This window comes from Drosophila obscura, unplaced genomic scaffold (assembly GCF_018151105.1).
Source record: "Drosophila obscura isolate BZ-5 IFL unplaced genomic scaffold, ASM1815110v1 contig_87, whole genome shotgun sequence".
NCBI lineage: Eukaryota > Metazoa > Arthropoda > Insecta > Diptera > Drosophilidae > Drosophila > Drosophila obscura.
In genome coordinates, this window is record NW_024542880.1 from 2,561,607 (window position 1) to 2,579,238 (window position 17,632).

Below are 17,632 nucleotides of genomic sequence, written 5' to 3' on the forward strand. Positions count from 1 at the left end.
GTCCGTCTGTCTGTCCGTCTTGTTGAGCGCCTAGATCTCAGAGACTATAAACGCTGGGGCAACCAAATTTGGTTTCCAGGCTCATGTGATATCACACTGCTACAAGTGTATTTCAAAATTTCGCCCCGCCCCCTTCCGACCCCACAAAGGACGAAAATCTGTGGCAGGCACATTTTTAAAGATACGATAAAACAAAAACGCAATATCGTTCAGAAAGCCCATATCTACCAGAATGTCGAATCTGAATCTGATCGGATTATAATTATAGCCAAAATGAAAAAATTAATTTTCAGTTGCTTCCTCTGACTTCCCCTGCCAAAGACACGGTACTCATTCCTTTTCTCGCTCGCACACTCTGCGCCTTCAGTGCGCGAACAACCCCTAGCGGAGGAGATGTTAATATGAATGGTACAAGTATATTCTACAATTTAGATGTAAAATATACATTTTAAATGTATATGTAGATAACAGATGTAGCAAACAAATTTAAATGTAAAATTTTTTTTTTTAATTTTAAAATTCAAAAAAATCATAAGCTCAAAAATGTATGTACTGACTGAGTACGGGTATAAGTAAAGTCGCGTCCCCAGAAGCGACTCACACGTTCCTTCTCGTTTTTAATTATTTCCTATACCCACTTTTTTTCCTTTAATTTTAATTATAATTTATGTTAGCAGATAATTGCTAGTCTTCAATAAATAAATAAATATAAACGAAAAAACAAAAAAATAATCAAATTAAGAGTCTTGAATTTAATAAATATTAGTTATAAATTTTACTTAAATCAATTTTACAGTTTGTTTGCAAAATTGTTGTATTTAGTTCCTATAGAAATTTTCTAGTATCTATATTCATATTATTGTTGTTTGTATCTGTAAGAAAATGGGAGATGTCTAGAGAAAGCTTGTTAAGGCTTTTTTCAGCCGTGTTAAGAGCCGTCTCATGTTGTATATTATTTCTGGATGTTGTAACGCTTGTAGCAGCAGCCAGAGTTTTGGTGGCTTGGCCAATGTACGCTCTATCTGTCGTTTAGTATAACTCTTTATTTCTTAATATTTCATTACAATGTCTTGTCGCGTGTCGTCGTAGTTGCTGAAGCTGCTAACTTATCGAGAGTCCGTTGCTGGAGCTGCCATCTCGTCTCGAGGTTGTTGCTGGCCCTGCCAGAGGGCCGCGATCCGGGTTGCCACAGTACTCCCCCTAGAAAAGTGCCAAATCTTTAGGTTTGATTTTTCTTTGCATATGTCCGCGGCACATTCGACTGCTGATCTTCCGTAGGGCTGGTCTCGTCGTTTGCTATAAATGCTGGCTTAAGCCGGTCGATTGAAATGGCTGTCTCCTTTCCATTAATCCGAATCAGGAAAACCCGGTCTGATGACTTGGATATAATCGGGTATGGTCCCGTGTACGGCGGCTCCAAGGGTTGTTTCACCGCATCAGTTTGGACGAAGACATGTGAGCAATTTTGAATGTTTTTAAGCAGGAAGAGTTTATGTGTGCTATGATGCGAAGTTGGAGTTGGCTTCACCCCCTGCATTCTTTTCCGGAACTGACTGGCAAAGTCGAGTGGGTTCGAAGGCGCGTCTAGGTCGTAAAGGAATTCGTTTGGAAGGCGTAGAGTACAACCATATAACATTTCTTCTGCTGATGCCTTAATGTCCTCCTTGAAGCATGTGCGGAGGCCCAGCATGACGGTCGGAAGCAGCTTGGTCCATGGTGTATCCGGTTGGCACATCAAAGAGGCTTTCATAGACCTGTGCCAACGCTCGATCATGCCATTTGACTGGGGGTGGTATGGCGTCGTGTGAATGTGCTCGCTTCCCAGCATATTGGCCAGTGATTTGAAGAGTGCCGACTCGAATTGAGCTCCTTGATCGGTTGTAATAGTCAATGGGCAGCCGAAACGTGAAATCCAGCGCGAACATAGTGCCTCAGAAATGGTCTCTGCAGTCATATCCTTTAATGGCACAGCCTCTGGCCAGCGAGAAAAGCGGTCGATCATTGTCAGGCAATATCTGTATCCGTCAACCAAGGGCATCACGACAATGTCTAGATGTATGTGATCAAACCTTCCATCGGGAACGGTGATCTTTTCTGGGATCACAGCGTTGTGCTTATGAATTTTGGCTCGTTGGCACGGGAGGCAGTCCCTTGACCACTCCAGAACATTTTTGCGCATTGACGGCCACACGTATTTTCGAGAGATTTGTCTTAGAGTTGACCTGCCACTTGGGTGCGACAGTCCGTGTACGTTTGAAAATACATGGAATCGCAAGGACTGGGGAATATATGGCCGAGCTGTTCCTGTTCCCATATCGCAATATAGGATATCATCGTCGACTGGAATCGCTTGTAGATTTAAAGATGTGTCGCCATTTAAAATCTCAGACAGCTCGGTGTCCGTTGCCTGGCCAGTTTCAATAGCTTTTGTGTCCAGAGTCGTCGGCATCGTGATGGCGTTAATCCTGGAGAGGGCATTGGCAACCACGTTATCAGTGCCACTCACATGCAAGATTGTAGTTGCAAGATTCTAGTTGAGTGTTGGGATATGAACCCCAGCTGTCGCAGCTGTCTCTCTGAAGCTTTTTCTGGTTTCTGGTTGAAGGCGTATATCAGCGGCTTGTGATCAGTCTTAATCACAAAAATCCTGGCCTCCAACATGTGTTTGAAATACTTTATAGCCTCGTAAATCGCTAAACGCTCTCTATCATAAGTGCTGTACCTTCTTTCAGTAGCGCTGAGTTTTTTGGAGAAGAAACAAAGAGGCTGCCATTTCCCTTTCGTATTTTGTTCAAGTACCGCTCCAATGGCTGTGTCGGAGGCGTCACAAGTGAGACTTAGTTCTGCATTAAGACTGGGATGAGCGAGGGTTGCGGCGTTAGCTATGTTTTTTTTGCAATTGTCGAATGCTTTAATCGAGCTTGGCGTCAACTGCACTGGTCGTTTGTCATTTTTCTTCATGTTGCGTGTCAAATCGTTGAGTGGCGCCTGGATCTCTGACGCATGAGGTATGCAGCGACGGTAATAGTTAACTATACCAAGAAAGCGACCTAATTCGCAAATAGTTTGTGGCCGAGTGTACTCAGTGATCGCCTTGACTCGATCCTCTGGGGGTTTAATTCCGTTACCGTTAACTGTGTAACTTAAGAACGTCACTTCAGGTTGTGCAAAATGACACTTCTTCTCGTTGATGCAAAGTCCATGCGCTTTTAAGATTTGTAGATTTGTTGTCTGTGCTCCTCCACTGAGTTGGACATTATGAGAATGTCGTCAATGCAGCAAAAGACGTATTCAACCGCTTGGAAGATCTGATCCATGAAACGCTGGAACGTTTGTGTCGCATTTTTCAGTCCAAATGGCATTTTTACGAATTCAATTAGCCCGAAAGGTGTGCATACCGCTGTTTTTTCGATGTCCTCTGGGGCCATCGGTATTTGATAGTATGCTCGTTCGAGGTCTAGTGTAGTGAAAACGCTTTTGCCATATAGTCGGTGGGCAAAATCGTGAATGTGGGGAATCGGGTAACGATCTGGAACGGTGATGGCATTAAGCTTGCGATAGTCGCCGCAAGCCCGCCATCCACCACTGCTTTTTGCTACCATGTGCAACGGGCTGGCCCATGAACTTTTGGAGTATCTGCAGATTTTGTTGTCGATTAGTTGATGTATCTGTGCTTTAGCCACAGATAGTTTCTCTCCCATGAGTCGCCTGGGCCGATCTGCTACGGGTGCTCCAGTTGTTGTTATGTAGTGGCGAACTGAAAGTGAATCGGATGCGTTCATGTTGTCGATGTGTAGGTGCTCGCCTTGCTCCGTTTTATCGTCATTTGGCGAAGCAAAATCCTGCGATATTACGGATATGCTTGTGCCGTTGGTAGGACGTTGTTTCTTGATGTCAACGAGCAAATGGAACTGTGCTAGGAAGTCAGCGCCAATTATTGCCGATTGTACATCAGCGACGACAAATGACCATTTGAAGGAACGATCCAGGTCGAGTTCCAGGTCCTGATGTCCAAAGGTTCGTATGGTAGTCTGGTTCGCGGCATACAATTCCTGTTTACTTTCTCTAAGTTTGCGTTGAGCCATGGCGCAGGGTATAACTGACACCACCGATCCGGAATCGATGAGAAAGGTCCGACTAGTGTTTTGATCTTGGATGTGCAGTCGGTGATCGTGATTCCCGGAGGACATGTCGCTGGTCGTTGAGATGCTACCGCCTACCAGCTGAGTTAGCGGTAGCAGCTTTAGTTTAACTGTTGATAATATCGGCAGTCTGGGCGGCACTTGCGTGCCCGATCACCGAACGTGATGTGGTTGTAGCAAAGGGTTGCATTGTTGACATCATTGTTTGCGCTCGTGCCATTTACTGGCTGAGGAACCTTGGGCTTCTTGGCGGCGTGCATGTCGTGTTGTAGCTTATCCACCTTCTGCGTTAGAATATGCAGAGCAGCAGCAACGTCTTTTAAATTTGGATTGTTGCTACTTACCGCCTCCACGCTGTGCTGCCTTTGCTCAGCGGGCTTGGGTTGAGTCGACATAACACCTATTGAGTCGATAGCGCTGTTTTCGAGCATCTTGTCGGCAATCTTTGCCAGCTTGTCCAGGTCGTTCTCCTCCCAAACCGAAATGAGTGGGCGAATCGACGAAGGTAACTCAGTGAAGAAAAGGTTTCGTATTACGGCTTCGCACCCACTAGCAGGTGCTAAGCGACGCAAGTGAGTCAAGATCTCCGAAGGCTTCTTCCCAGTCATGTCGCCACCCCGGAGGAGTCGTCTCATTTTCGAATCCTCTGATTCGCCGAAAGTTTCGAGCAGCCGACGCTTCATTGCGTCGTACTTGTTGTCAGTAGGTGGCCGAGTAATGAGATCTTCGATTGCACGGGCTGCATCTTCCTCCAGTTGTACTAACACCAGGTCAAACTTGTTGTCCTCGCGTACCACATTGTGTAAACTAAGGAGGCGCTCTAGTTGCGTGAACCAAAGTGTCGGATTCGATTTGTTGAATTTTGGGATGACGATTTGAGCTAAGTTTTGAAAATTTGCAGCTGTTGCCTGTGCGTTTACTAGTTGAAGTTGCTGCAGTTGCTCTCTTAACTCGTTTATTGTGGCCTCCGTGTTCGCCATTTTTATTGCGTCGTAGAACTTGTCGTCATCTGCCGGTTTGCTTTTGGTCGAAGAACGCAAAAAATAGTGCTGATTTTGCATTTGCCGTTGTTTTTTAACGTAGGGGTCACCACTTTGGCGGCTTGGCCAATGTCGCGTGTCGTCGTAGTTGCTGAAGCTGCTAACTTATCGAGAGTCCGTTGCTGGAGCTGCCATCTCGTCTCGAGGTAGTTGCTGGCCCTGCCAGAGAGCCGCCATTCGGGTTGCCACAGAGTGTGCGCGGGTGGCGCTCTCTGTCGGCCAGGGGAAAACAGGTGGCGCCCTCTAGGGCTCAGAGCGAATGATCAGGGCAAGGAATTTTTCGGAGGGAAAGAGAGTAACAGGGACAAATGTCAGGCCTTTCACTCAGTGGCCCTTAACCTTTCCGAGTCCATGAGGTTGGCGCTTGAACGGAAGCGTCTGGCTCGATCTCTTCTTTTTGGTCCCCCAGTCAGTGCGGTTGTGCGGAGTGGAAGAACTCCCGTTTCTATACGCGCATACACACAAGTAAAGTGCAAAGTGGTTTTGGAAAAGGTCCAGAAAGGAGGAGGGTTATTTTCGGGTAGAATTTCGTTGAATTGGTGAGAATAAACAACTAAAGTTTGAAGGCGACAACGTCTAGTTCCATCGCATTCCGACTCCATCGCAGATCTTGGCGCCCGTTAGCCATCGCTGGGCAGAGGCGACGCCGCGAAGAGGTGCCTTTAAATTGGGTACGGAGTTGGCGGATCGCTCCCGCTGTCCAGGAGAAGATCAGCAGAGGAGTCCCGCTCCATCACCTAGGAGGCGGCGGTGAACACACGCAAAGGCTCGGACGAGCCCATTTTTTTGCATCTCCCTTGCGCCTGCCTGTTCGGTTAATACCAGTCGCGCTCGCGATCAGCAGCTATAGGGAATAAGGGAAAAGGGGATCAGCAAAAATTCTAGCAGGCAGAGCTAGCGCTTAGCGGATGGCTAGTTAGTGCCGTGGACGTGCAGTGAGACAGCTGCGTCGGACGACCCTTCGCTATCGGGAACGAGGGAGTCGCGAGAGAGCCCCTTGTGGATCCGGGCGGCGAATCGCCCGAGGCTTATCAGATGACCAAAAATAATTTTATTTATTTTTTGTGATTAGTTCGTATATTTTTTGTTTAAGTTAAAAGAAAATTTATGTTCTAGTTTAACCATTACGTTTGTGTCGCAGCCAGTTAGGCAAGTGTTTGTGCAGTGAGCCATGAGAGCGAGAGGTCAGGGAATGCGCGTTAAAATATTTTTATACCCGTACTGAAAAAAGAGTTAAGGGGTATATTAGATTTGTGGTAAAAGTGGATGTGTATAACGCAGAGAAGGAAACGTTTCCGACCCCATAAAGTATATATATTCTTGATCAGCATCAATAGCCGAGTCGATATAGCCATGTCTGTCTGTCCGTCTGTCTGTCTGTCTGTCTGTCTCGATGAGCGCCTAGATCTCAGAGACTATAAGAGCTAGGGCAACCAAATTTGGTTTCCAGACTCATGTGATATCCCACTGCTACAAGTGTATTTCAAAAGTTCGCCCCGCCCCCTTCCGCCACCACAAAGGACGAAAATCTGTGGCAGGCACATTTTTAAAGATACGATAAAACTAAAAACGCATTATCGTAGAGAATGCCCATATCTACCAGACTGCCGAATCTGAATTAGATCGGATCATAATTATAGCCAGAATGAAGAAATTAATTTTCAGTTGCTTCCCCTTCCCCCTCCTGACGCAATCAAGCAACTCATTTTCCTTCTCGCTCGCACACTCTGCCGCGTTCAGTGCGCGAGCAACCTCTAGCGGAGGAGATGTAGAATCTAATTGGAACATGTACAATCTACATGTTAGATGTAGAATATACATTGTAAATGTGGATAGCAGATGTAGCAAAAAAATGTTAAATGTCAAATTTTTTTTATACCCGTACTCAAAAAAGAGTTAAGGGGTATATTAGATTTGTGGTAAAAGTGGATGTGTGTAACGCAGAGAAGGAAACGTTTCCGACCCCATAAACTATATATATTCTTGATCAGCATCAATAGCCGAGTCGATATAGCCATGTCTGTCTGTCCGTCTGTCTGTCTTGTTGAGCGCCTAGATCTCAGAGACTATAAGAGCTAGGGCAACCAAATTTGGTTTCCAGACTCATGTGATATCCCACTGCTACAAGTGTATTTCAAAATTTCGCCCCGCCCCCTTCCGCCACCACAAAGGACGAAAATCTGTGGCAGGCACATTTTTAAAGATACGATAAAACTAAAAACGCATTATCGTAGAGAATGCCCATATCTACCAGACTGCCGAATCTGAATTAGATCGGATCATAATTATAGCCAGAATGAAGAAATTAATTTTCAGTTGCTTCCCCTTCCCCCTCCTGACGCAATCAAGCAACTCATTTTCCTTCTCGCTCGCACACTCTGCCGCGTTCAGTGCGCGAGCAACCCCTAGCGGAGGAGATGTAGAATCTAATTGGAACATGTACAATCTACATGTTAGATGTAGAATATACATTGTAAATGTGGATAGCAGATGTAGCAAAAAAATGTTAAATGTCAAATTTTTTTTATACCCGTACTCAAATAAGAGTTAAGGGGTATATTAGATTTGTGGTAAAAGTGGATGTGTGTAACGCAGAGAAGGAAACGTTTCCGACCCCATAAAGTATATATATTCTTGATCAGCATCAATAGCCGAGTCGATATAGCCATGTCTGTCTGTCCGTCTGTCTGTCTTGTTGAGCGCCTAGATCTCAGAGACTATAAGAGCTAGGGCAACCAAATTTGGTTTCCAGACTCATGTGATATCCCACTGCTACAAGTGTATTTCAAAATTTCGCCCCGCCCCCTTCCGCCCTAACAAAGGACGAAAATCTGTGGCAGGCACAATTTTAAAGATACGATAAAACTAAAAACGCAGTATCGTAGAGAATGTCCATATCTACCAGACTGCCAAATTTGAATCAGATCGGATCATAAGTATAGCCAGAATGAAGAAATTAATTTTCAGTTGCTTCCCCTCCCCCTCCCGACGACGACATCGCAACTCATTTTCCTTCTCGCTCGCACACTCTGCCGCGTTCAGTGCGCGAGCAACCCCTAGCGGAGGAGATGTAGAATCTAAATGGTACTTGTACAAACTACATGTTAGATGTAGAATAGACATTGTAGATGAGATGTAGATAACAAATGTAGCAAAAAAATGTAATATGTAAAATTTTTTTTATACCCGTACTCAAAAAAGAGTTGAGGGGTATATTAGATTTGTGGTAAAAGTGGATGTGTGTAACGCAGAGAAGGAAACGTTTTCGACCCCATAAAATATATATATTCTTGATCAGCATCAATAGCCGAGTCGATATAGCCATGTCTGTCTGTCCGTCCGTCCGTCTGTCCGTCTGTCCGTCTTGTTGAGCGCCTGGATCTCAGAGACTATAAGAGTTAGGGTGACCAAATTTGGTTTCCAGACTCATGTGATATCACACTGCTACAAGTGTATTTCAAAATTTCGCCCCGCCCCCTTCCGCCCACACAAAGGACGAAAATCTGTGGCAGGCACATTTTTAAAGATACAATCAATCAAACAATCAAAAACGCAGTATCGTAGGGAATGCCCATATCTACCAGATTGCCGAATCTGAATTAGATCGGATCATAAGTATAGCCAGAATGAAGAAATTAATTTTCAGTTGCTTCCCCTCCCCCTCCTGACGCAATCAAGCAACTCATTTTCCTTCTCGCTCGCACACTCTGCCGCGTTCAGTGCGCGAGCAACCCCTAGCGGAGGAGATGTAGAATATGAATGGAACATGTACAATCTACATGTTAGATGTAGAATAGACATTGTATATGTAGATGTAGATAGCAGATGTAGCAAAAAAATGTAATATGTAAAATTTTTTTTTTTTTTCTAAAATTCTAAAAAATCATAAGCTCAATAATGTATATACTGACTGAGTACGGGTATAAGTAGAGTCGTGTCCCCAGAAACGACTCACACGTTCCTTCTCGTTTAATTCTAAAATTCTAAAAAATCATATGCTTAAAAATGTTTATGCTGACTGAGTACGGGTATAAGTAGAGTCGCGTCCCCAGAAGCGACTCGCACGTTCCTTCTCGTTATATCTGTCCCAGTATTTTTCCTCTCTCCCCTTTTCTCCCTGTTAAAGTTTCAGCAGTATGTCGGTGAAAGCGCTTTCTTCGATGGACTCCTGACAAGGGTGAGTGTTTTTTTTTTGGCCACATAAGTCGGCATTTTTTGTATATTGGACAGATGAACATTTATACGCGGATTTAATTGAGTATGCGCCAGCCCATCCTCTGCCATCAAAGTTTACGCGCAGCACTTCTTGCTAGCTATAGAGCACATTCTCAAAAGAAAAAAAAATTCGATTAATTGCCTATTAATTGCGCGTTTAAATATTTATTCATGTTAATTATTTATATTTATTATTATTTGTTCGTATTAGTTCACATTGGTTCAATCTTAGTCCACTCATTACCATTGTAGTTTAAGTATGTCAGTATGTTCAATTTTTCTTTAGAATTTAGTATATATTTTATAATGTTTTAATTTGCTTTTATTTTGCCTTAGCTAGCATTCTCCCCATGTAGACATCCCTAGGCATAAGGGGCCATTCCATCTTTAAGGAAGGCGGCTTGGAATGGCCAAGGTAGGGCGGGCGACACCATCTCAATGACAACAGAGATGTAGGCAAAGCTCCTCGCAGCACAGACTCGAGCTTTCTTCTGTACTTCAGGGATAAATAGTACCTCCTGGTTTAGTTTCATCGTAGCACGCTAGATTAGAGGTAATCTCGTTGATAAACGAAACCCTGGCCACGACTGAAAGTTGATGCAAGAAGCTTAGCCATTGCTTCCTATGAGTTGTCATCGAGTTGGATATACTCGGGTTGATCTTAACCAAAGAAATTCCCAGGCCACGAGTGATAACAGAAGAAGCATTCCCGTTTGTTTGGTGTAGAGTGCAGAGCCGAGACGTTTGGACGACGGCGGCATAGTTGAAGCAGCGGCTGGCCACGACTCGCGCTTGCGGTTGTTGTTGTTTTATGTTTGCAGCGACAAGTGCACGGCGACTGCGCGCACACATTCTTTCTATTTCCTTTTGTGCATGCGGGTCTTTGTCTCCAATAGCATAGGTTCTGTTTTGCATGGGGATTAGCTATGCGTATAGGCAAATATTTGTATGACTTTATTTTATTTTATCTCATTCTTTACGTTTTATTCTTGTGGTTTTTGCTCGCCATATGTATGTTTGTGTACTCCGGTCAAAGCGTTGTTAGTGCTGTGATTTCGTGAGTTCTACTCTGCTCTCTCGCTGTGCAAGGGAAGCGAGATTTTCGAACAGCTGTAGTTGTTGCGGCGGGCATTGACCCTCGGTCGGCAACGACTTAGTTATTTATTTTATTTATTACTTTGCGTTCACTTTTGTTTAAGATTTAGATAAATCCGTTTCTTTTACTCTTGTCGTGTAATTTGTTTTAGGGTTTTAGCTTTTCTGCATCTGACGTCGAGTCCTTCATACTCTAGGGAAGAAATAGACTTCTGTTTTGTTTGAGATGGGGAAACCAGAGGATGACCCTGCACCGGGTTCGGCGCCTCAATGTCAGTTGTGTGGGAAGACCTTGGCAGCTGCTCCTACGTTGAAAACGAAGTGCGGTCACGAGTTCCACAAAAACTGCATAGAGGCATATGTCAAGACCCACACCACCTGCCCCACATGTAAGGCGATATGTGTCGAAAAGGGTACTCCTCATAATACGAGGGCACAAGCCAAGAAAATGGAGGCAGCAGCGATGACTTCCGAGATAGTAAGTGGCATGGTGACACAGGCCATTAGTACGATGCAAGAAGAAGTGGTAGCCCAGCTGACAGATAGAATGGCAGAAATTATTCAGTCCGCATGGCAGCTCAATTCCAGGCGGGAGGCAGCAGCTCTTCTCAGGGTGATAGAGGTGGAGTGACGACGGATCCAGCCCCACAAGACAGAAGGGAAGATGGTCAGAATTCAGTTCGGCGGGCACTTAACAGTCAGTTTTCCTCGCAGTATCCTCACTATGAGCGTCAAAGTAGTGCAGATTCGGATTTAAGTCAACGACCCGACAAAGTTGGCCATATCCTCAACAGTTGGAAGCTGCGGTTTAATGGGACGCAAGAAGGTTTAAGCGTGGATAATTTTCTGTACAGAAGCTTTGACACATCCGACTCTGGAATGGAATTTTTCGGTGCTGTGTAGTAACGCCAATCTGCTTTTTGATGGAGAGGCTAGAGAATTTTATTGGCGGTTCCATAAGTCTGCCACAACAATGAGGTGGGATCTCTTATGCCAAGCATTAAGGAAGCAATTCAGGGATTCGCGAACGGATCTAGATATTAAGGAAGCAATTAGGGATTGAAAACAAAAGGAGAAAGAAAATTTCGACTCCTTCCATGACGCCCTAATACAGCTAATGGACGATTTGGAAACTACCAAGTCCGAAAAAGCCATAGTAGAGACGTTACGCCGAAATTGGCGACCCGAGATCAGGCATGAGCTTCTCATTGTACAAATAGATTCGGTGGGCCGTTTGAGAGAGGTCTGTCGTCGAAGAGAGGGTTTTCTCGATGACTTGAATCGCAGTCATGGTTACCAGAAGTCGATTCCTTTCTGGAAACAGGTCGCGGAATTGATAGAGGAAGTCCAGTTGGAGGATGCCTCTGAATTTCCGGACGCTGAGGGAGAAGATGCGATTGCAGCCATGGCATTAATTTGCTGGAATTTCCGAAAAGAGGGGCATCGCTATAATGACTGTGATAGTAAGAGAAAGGTGTTTTTTTTCGGGTGTGGAGCACCTAACAAGTATAAGCCTTCCTGTATCAAGTGCCAAAAAAACGGCAAAGCGAACACCCAGCCTCGCCAGCCGGTCGGTGTTCAGCGTCACAAGCAGTTAAGTGCAGAGGCGAATTCCCAGTAGAAAAAAATGAAACCATCCCCCAGGTTGTGTTTGAGAAATCAGATTTAGGCATAGGCCAAGTCTTAGTGTGGCCACAAATAGTTTCTTCCAGGCTCCATACGTACCTTAAAGAGGACAAACCCAGGAATAAACACTCAGCAAGGAGTGCAAAAAGGATGAGAGCGTTTTGGCAGGCGGCATAAGAGATCAATTGCGTTCGCTACAAGCAACGAGATAAGCGTCCATATGCGGAAGTCCGTCTGCTCGATCAAACGATGCTGGGGTTGTTAGATACTGGCGCCGATATAAGCGTGATAGACGGAAACTTAGCTGAGCGGGTAATACAAAGCCGCATTCCTTTCAAAAGGGGTATGGTGGCTGCATCCACGGCTGACGGGAGAAAGCAGGAGGTAGTGGGTCGACTGCGGACTCCAGTGAAGTATAAGGATTTGGTCAAAGGCGTTGAATTTCACTTAAACCCATCACTGAGTCAGGACTTGTACTTAGGGATTGATTTTTGGTCAAGTTTTGGGTTATTGCCACCCAGTATGACAATATCAGAGATAGCTCAGGAGTCGCAAAACCTCAGTGAAAGGGAGAGGGAGCAACTGCAAGCCATCGTTAAGTTGTTTCCATCATTCGCCGTTTCCGGTTTAGGAAAGACTACTTTGCTGTCCCACTCAATTGATGTTGGGGATGTAAAAGCTGTGAAGCAGAGGCATTTCCCTGTATCTCCGGCGGTAGAACGTTTATTATACGTGGAGATAGACAGGATGCTTAGTTTAGGGGTAATAGAGGAGTCGGATAGCGCGTGGTCTTCACCGGTCGTTTTAGTGCAGAAACCAGGAAAGGTACGTCTGTGTTTGGATAGTAGAAAAGTCAATGCTGTAACCAAAAAGGACGCGTACCCGTTGCCACAGATTGACGGCATTTTAGGTCGTCTGCCAAAGGCGATGTTTATTTCGAGCCTTGATCTTAAGGATGCCTATTGGCAAGTCCCCTTAGAGCCAAGTTCGCGCGATAAAACAGCTTTTACAATTCCGGGAAAGCCTCTTTACCAATACAAGGTAATGCCGTTTGGCCTCACAAATGCGTCGCAGACCATGACCATGCTAATGGATAAGGTCATTCCTGCAAGCCAACGAAATGAGGTGTTCGTCTACTTGGATGACCTTTTGATTGTGTCGGACTGTTTCGAGTCGCATATGAGGGTGTTGAGTGTGGTGGCAGGCCATATAAAAGCGGCGGGATTAACTCTTAATGTAGAGAAAAGCTAATTTTGTATGAGATCGGTGCGGTATTTGGGTCACATTGTCGGCGAAGGGGTGATTCGCACAGATCCGGATAAAATTTCGGCGATGTCAGAGTTTCCTTTGCCAAAATCTCTATGATCGTTGCGGCGTTTCCTGGGTATGGTTGGGTGGTATCGGAACTTTATAAGCAATTTCGCGTCCGTGGCCGCGCCTCTCACGGATTTGTTGAAGCCTAGGAAACAATTTTTCAATGACTCCAGAGGGTCAGCAGGCCTTTGAAAAGCTTAAGGAGATGCTTAGTTCAGCGCCAGTTCTGCGAAGTCCCGACTTTAACAAACCATTTTATGTGCACTGCGACGCGAGTAAGACAGGCGTTGGCGGCGAGTTGGTGCAGAAAACGCTGGAGGGCGATGTATATCCAATCGCATTTGTGTCTAAAAAGCTCAACAAGGCCCAAAGGAACTATTCGGTCACGGAGCAGGAGTGTTTGGCCGCCATAGTTTGTATAAATAAGTTCAGAGCTTACATCGAGAGGCATGAATTCACCGTGATCACGGATCACGCCTCTCTGAAGTGGCTCATGTCACAGACCGATTTACATTCGCGGCTAGCTCGATGGGCTTTAAAGCTGCAAAGTTTCACGTTTAAGATCGAGCACCGTAGTGGCAAGCTCAATGTAGTACCGGATGCTCTGTCTCGGGTGAATGAAGAGGAAGTGGCGACTTTGGACGCGAGCCATGGTTTGTTGGTGGACTTGGAATCACCGGAATTTAGGTCAGAGGAGTATGTGGAGATGGTAGAAAGGGTTAGGGCCAATAACGACAAGTTGCCAGACCTAAAAATTGTTGACAATTTGCTGTATCGCAAGTCAGATCATGCAAAGGGAGAGGTACTGCATGATGTATTCATTTGGAAGTTATGGATTCCGCAAGGGTTAGTAGAGGAAGTTTTGCGGAATGCGCATGATAATCCTTTGGCTTCCCATGGAGGCATACACAAGACTCTGGAAAGGATACGGCGGTATTACTACTGGCCAGGGTTAGTTGCGGATGTTAAAAAGTACATTCAGGTTTGTGATATCTGCAAGTCAACCAAAGCCCCAAACACAATCCAGAGGCCGCCAATAAGGGTTGCTCCCGAGTCGCAGCGGTTCTTCCAGAAATTGTACGTGGATTTCCTTGGGCCATATCCCCGGTCAAGAAGTGGTCACATAGGCATTTTTATTGTATTAGATCACTATTCCAAATATGTGTTTCTTAAGGCAGTTAAGAAGTTGACTGCGGATGTGGTAGTGAAATACATGCAGCAAGATCTTTTTCACGCTTTTGGGGTTCCGGAAACCGTAGTGTCTGACAATGGAACGCACTTTAAGTCAGAGGCATTCCGAAAGCTTCTCCGGGAATATAGGGTTGCACACACTTTCACAGCTCTGTATTCACCCCAGGCTAATGCTTCCGAACGGGTGAATCGCTCGTTAATTGCGGCCATCCGATCGTACGTACGCGAGGATATAAAGGACTGGGACGAGCAGCTCAGCAGCATCTGCTGCGCTTTGCGTTCAGCAGTGCATGCTAGTCTTAATACCACTCCGTATTACATGGTGTTCGGACAGCACTTCATCACTTCAGGAGCCACCTATAAACTTCTGAGAGCATTGCGTATGGTGGATGATAAGTCAGCAGTTTTCTCTCGGGAGAATTCGTTGGACTTGGTTCGGAGCAGGGCTCTGGAAGTCATGAAGAAACAGAACCATAAAAATGAACGGCAATACAATTTACGATCGAGAGACATTTCATAAGAGGTTGGGCAGGAAGTTTTTAGGAAGAATTTCCGGCAGAGCAGTTTTCCCTCAGGCTACAGTGCGAAATTGGGTCCGGCCTTTCTGAAGGCTAGGGTCAAGAAGAAGATAGGGCAGGCCTACTATGATTTGGAAGATTTGCAGGGTCGTTTTGTAGGTCGATTCCACGCGAAAGATATGCGGCAGTAAGCCAGCTGCTTCAAGCTGCGTTGTTCTCATCCTTGGGAGTTTGACCCCCAAGTCTGACCGAAGTCTGACGGAAGCGTCTGGCTCCATCTCTTCTTTTTGGTCCCCCAGTCAGTGCGGTTGTGCGGAGTGGAAGAACTCCCGTTTCTATACGCGCATACACACAAGTAAAGTGCAAAGTGGTTTTGGAAAAGCTCCAAAAAGGAAGAGGGTTATTTTCGGGTAGAATTTCGTTGAATTGGTGAGAATAAACAACTAATGTTTGAAGGCGACAAGTTTCCATCGCATTCCTACTCCATCGCAGATCTTGGCGCCCGTTAGCCATCGCTGGGCAGAGGCGACGCCGCGAAGGGGTGCCTTTAAATTGGGTACGGAGTTGGCGGATAACTCCCGCTGTCCAGGAGAAGATCAGCAGAGGAGTCCCGCTCCATCACCTAGGAGGCGGCGGTCAACACACGCAAAGGCTCGGACGAGCCCATTTTTTTGCATCTCCCTTGCGCCTGCCTGTTCGGTTAATACCAGTCGCGCTCGCGATCAGCAGCTATAGGGAATAAGGGAAAAGGGGATCAGCAAAAATTCTAGCAGGCAGAGCTAGCGCTTAGCGGATGGCTAGTTAGTGCCGTGGACGTGAGACAGCTGCGTCGGACGACCCTTCGCTATCGGGAACGAGGGAGTCGCGAGAGAGCCCCTTGTGGATCCGGGCGGCGAATCGCCCGAGGCTTATCAGATGCCCAAAAATAATTTTATTTATTTTTTGTGATTAGTTCGTGTATTTTTTTTTTTTGTTATGTTTAAGTTAAAAGAAAATTAATGTTCTAGTTTAACCGTTACGTTTGTGTCGCAGCCAGTTAGGCAAGTGTTTGTGCAGTGAGCCATGAGAGCGAGAGGTCAGGGAATGCGCGTTAAAATATTTTTATATCTGTCCCAGTATTTTTCCTCTCTCCCCTTTTCTCCCTGTTAAAGTTTCAGCAGACTCCTGACAAGGGTGAGTGTTTTTTTTTGGCCACATAAGTCGACATTTTTGTATATTGGACAGATGAACATTTATACGCGGATTTAATTGAGTATGCGCCAGCCCATCCTCTGCCATCAAAGTTTACGCGCAGCACTTGTTGCTAGCTATAGAGCACATTCTCAAAAGAAAAAAAATTCGATTAATTGCCTATTAATTGCGCGTTTAAAAATTTATTCATATTAGTTCGTAATTATTCATATTTATCATTATTGGTTCGCATTAGTTCATATTTGTTCAATTTTGCCTTAGCTAGCATTCTCCCCATGTAGACATCCCTAGGTATAAGGGGCCATTCCATCTTTAAGGAAGTCGGCTTGGAATGGCCAAGGTAGGGCGGGCGACACCATCTCAATGACAACAGAGATGTAGGCAAAGCTCCTCGCAGCACAGACTCAAGCTTTCTTCTGTACTTCAGGGATAAATAGTACCTCCCGGTTTAGTTTCGTCGTAGAACGCTAGATTATTTTCGGTATGATGAGAATAGGCCACCAGCATGAGGGGGGGGCAAGATCATCACCCCAAATAGCCGACGAGCAGAAGCCGGAAACCTCAAGCGTGCGCTTCCCCTCACTGACCAACAACTAGCCTGGGATAATTCATATATTTGTGTTCGTGGGTAGGCAGGTGAGACGTTACAATGTTGAGGGAGTGAATCGTTCACTTGGAACATATTCATGCTCTCTTAAAACATTCTGCCAAGCTTTTATTGTGTTTTGTGCATTTAGACTTTCCGTATTTTTAAATTTGTTGTTTTTAACAATTTTGTTAAAGGGTTTAAAAGAATGTACAGTTTCTGCCGTGGAAGACATGTTGTTTTGCAACAGTATATTTGTCGATTTTTGCCAAAAAGGTTGCGGAAAAAAATCGTGATCAAAAATATCAACTGATTCCCTTGCCAAACAGCGCCGGATATCTAGTTTCGACCTCCAATCTAGATAAATTTTCCACCGTCATACATTTTTGTATAGCATACGCTCGCTTTCTAGCAGGACAAGAAACAGACGTAGTTACAGCTACTGTGCAGTTTGCACAGATCACATCAGTACAGATAGCTTCTAATGATTGCAAACGTGAACAATTATAACATTTTTGCTCTGCTTGTTTGCAATGTTGAGTAAAATGGCCAAATCTATAGCATCTATAACATTGACTAATGGGAACATAATGTATCACTGGTACTTTTGTATCAAGAAATGCAACTTCTGAAGGAATTTGTGCACCTTTAAACAAGAGTTTAACTCTTGAAGTTGGAACAATAAATCTTTGTTATTCTTATCTCTTGTTTTAA

At 45.0% G+C, this 17,632-nt stretch overlaps 2 protein-coding genes across 2 annotated transcripts; one reads left to right on the forward strand and one right to left on the reverse strand.

Moving 5' to 3' along the window:
* Positions 1 to 3,209: 3,209 nt before the first annotated feature.
* Positions 3,210 to 5,122, reverse strand: LOC121405253 (uncharacterized protein K02A2.6-like). Its single transcript, XM_041595872.1, has 2 exons — positions 4,367 to 5,122; positions 3,210 to 4,223 (listed from the first exon to the last, which is right to left on the reverse strand). Exons 1-2 carry the CDS (start codon positions 5,120 to 5,122, stop codon positions 3,210 to 3,212), a joined length of 1,770 nt encoding a protein of 589 aa, XP_041451806.1.
* Positions 5,123 to 10,718: 5,596 nt separating this feature from the next.
* Positions 10,719 to 11,123, forward strand: LOC121405254 (RING-H2 finger protein ATL77-like). Its single transcript, XM_041595873.1, has one exon. It carries the CDS (start codon positions 10,719 to 10,721, stop codon positions 11,121 to 11,123), a length of 405 nt encoding a protein of 134 aa, XP_041451807.1.
* Positions 11,124 to 17,632: the final 6,509 nt, after the last annotated feature.

Coding starts and splice junctions, on each gene's coding strand:
- LOC121405253 (XM_041595872.1), bottom strand. CDS start 5,122: ATGGCGAACACGGAGGCCACAATAAACGAGTTAAGAGAGCAACTGCAG. Junction 4,224..4,366: donor AGCCCAAGGTTCCTCAGCCA/GTAAATGGCACG, acceptor CCGCTAACTCAG/CTGGTAGGCGGTAGCATCTC.
- LOC121405254 (XM_041595873.1), top strand. CDS start 10,719: ATGGGGAAACCAGAGGATGACCCTGCACCGGGTTCGGCGCCTCAATGT.